Source organism: Atta colombica, unplaced genomic scaffold (genome assembly GCF_001594045.1).
Source record: "Atta colombica isolate Treedump-2 unplaced genomic scaffold, Acol1.0 scaffold12, whole genome shotgun sequence".
NCBI classification, from domain to species: domain Eukaryota; kingdom Metazoa; phylum Arthropoda; class Insecta; order Hymenoptera; family Formicidae; genus Atta; species Atta colombica.
The window spans coordinates 6450509-6451571 of record NW_017259206.1 but is presented as its reverse complement, the minus strand read 5'-3'; the positions used below and the strand labels follow the sequence as shown (position 1 = coordinate 6451571).

The window sequence follows — 1063 nt, the reverse complement described above, 5'->3', positions numbered from 1 at the left end:
GTAATATTTTAATATAACAATTTACTGTTTGTTGTAATAAAATATTATAAAATTATATTACGTAATAAAAAGAGTAATTGAGAATTAGTGCTATAGGCAATATGCAGTTATTTATAAAAAAAAGTTAGTTGTCGTAACAATTAAATTTACATTTCTCTTTAAAAATATATAAATAATACATAAATTTATAAAAATATAGAAAAGTAAATTACTCATGATGAAATAATACGTAAGTTTTGTACATAAATATTTAGAATAATTTTTTATATTACACAAGTTCCGTATCACGCAAACAATACAGAACAACTTACTCACGCATGCTAATTTCATAACAAAGAAATCCTTCAGATATACACATTCGCATTCGCGAACAAAAGGATCGTTTACACGGAAATATTAAAGGATTTTTTCATTGTTGTTTAGGATATCCGTTCTACGGTGGTTACGGTCACTATGGTGGTTATGGTCATGGTTATGGCTACCATGGTTAAAGTGGATACAAAACATGGCCTTCTTCTGGATTTTCTCTGAAATACTGTCTGAAGAGTGAACTCAGTACAAAGATGTCTATGTCGTTTTCTCTCCCTTGTATCTTTTTGTTACCAGGATTGATCCAACGCCACAAAGAATATAACTGTCCACGCTTGTGTTACATTGTACACGCAATCTATCTACGGCAAAATTTTAAGAAAATAAGAACAAAATTCTTTATAAAAAATAAAACTACAGTATTACAAAAAGATATTTATATGTTGTAATGCTATCGGGTATGCTATCATATAGATATAAAATAAATTGTGCGTATTATCAAAAATATTAAATCTTACTAATGTTTTCAGAAATCATATCTTAAAAATATTAAATCTTTATTAATGTTGATTTCAGAAATTTTAAGTAATGATTTATCAGTAATTATATTATTGTCATAACAACTTTAATATTACCGATAAGATAAATGAATAAATTTATAATTCAATATGATAATTTGAAAGAATTCAATTCAATCTGTTTCTTTGAAATGATCTTTTTTCGCTTTTAAAGATAAGAAAGACAATGTCTTTGT

General features: G+C 25.9%; 1 protein-coding gene across 1 annotated transcript in view; it reads left to right on the top strand.

The window, feature by feature from the left end:
- Nucleotides 1-917, top strand: part of LOC108694385 (neuropeptide-like protein 31) — a 1802-nt gene extending 885 nt beyond the window's left edge. The window contains exon 3 of the mRNA XM_018203815.1: nt 424-917. Coding sequence (XP_018059304.1) covers nt 424-491 — 68 coding nt within the window. The 3' untranslated portion in view covers nt 492-917. The remainder of the gene's footprint in view (nt 1-423) is intronic.
- The last annotated feature ends 146 nt before the right edge of the window (nt 918-1063 follow it).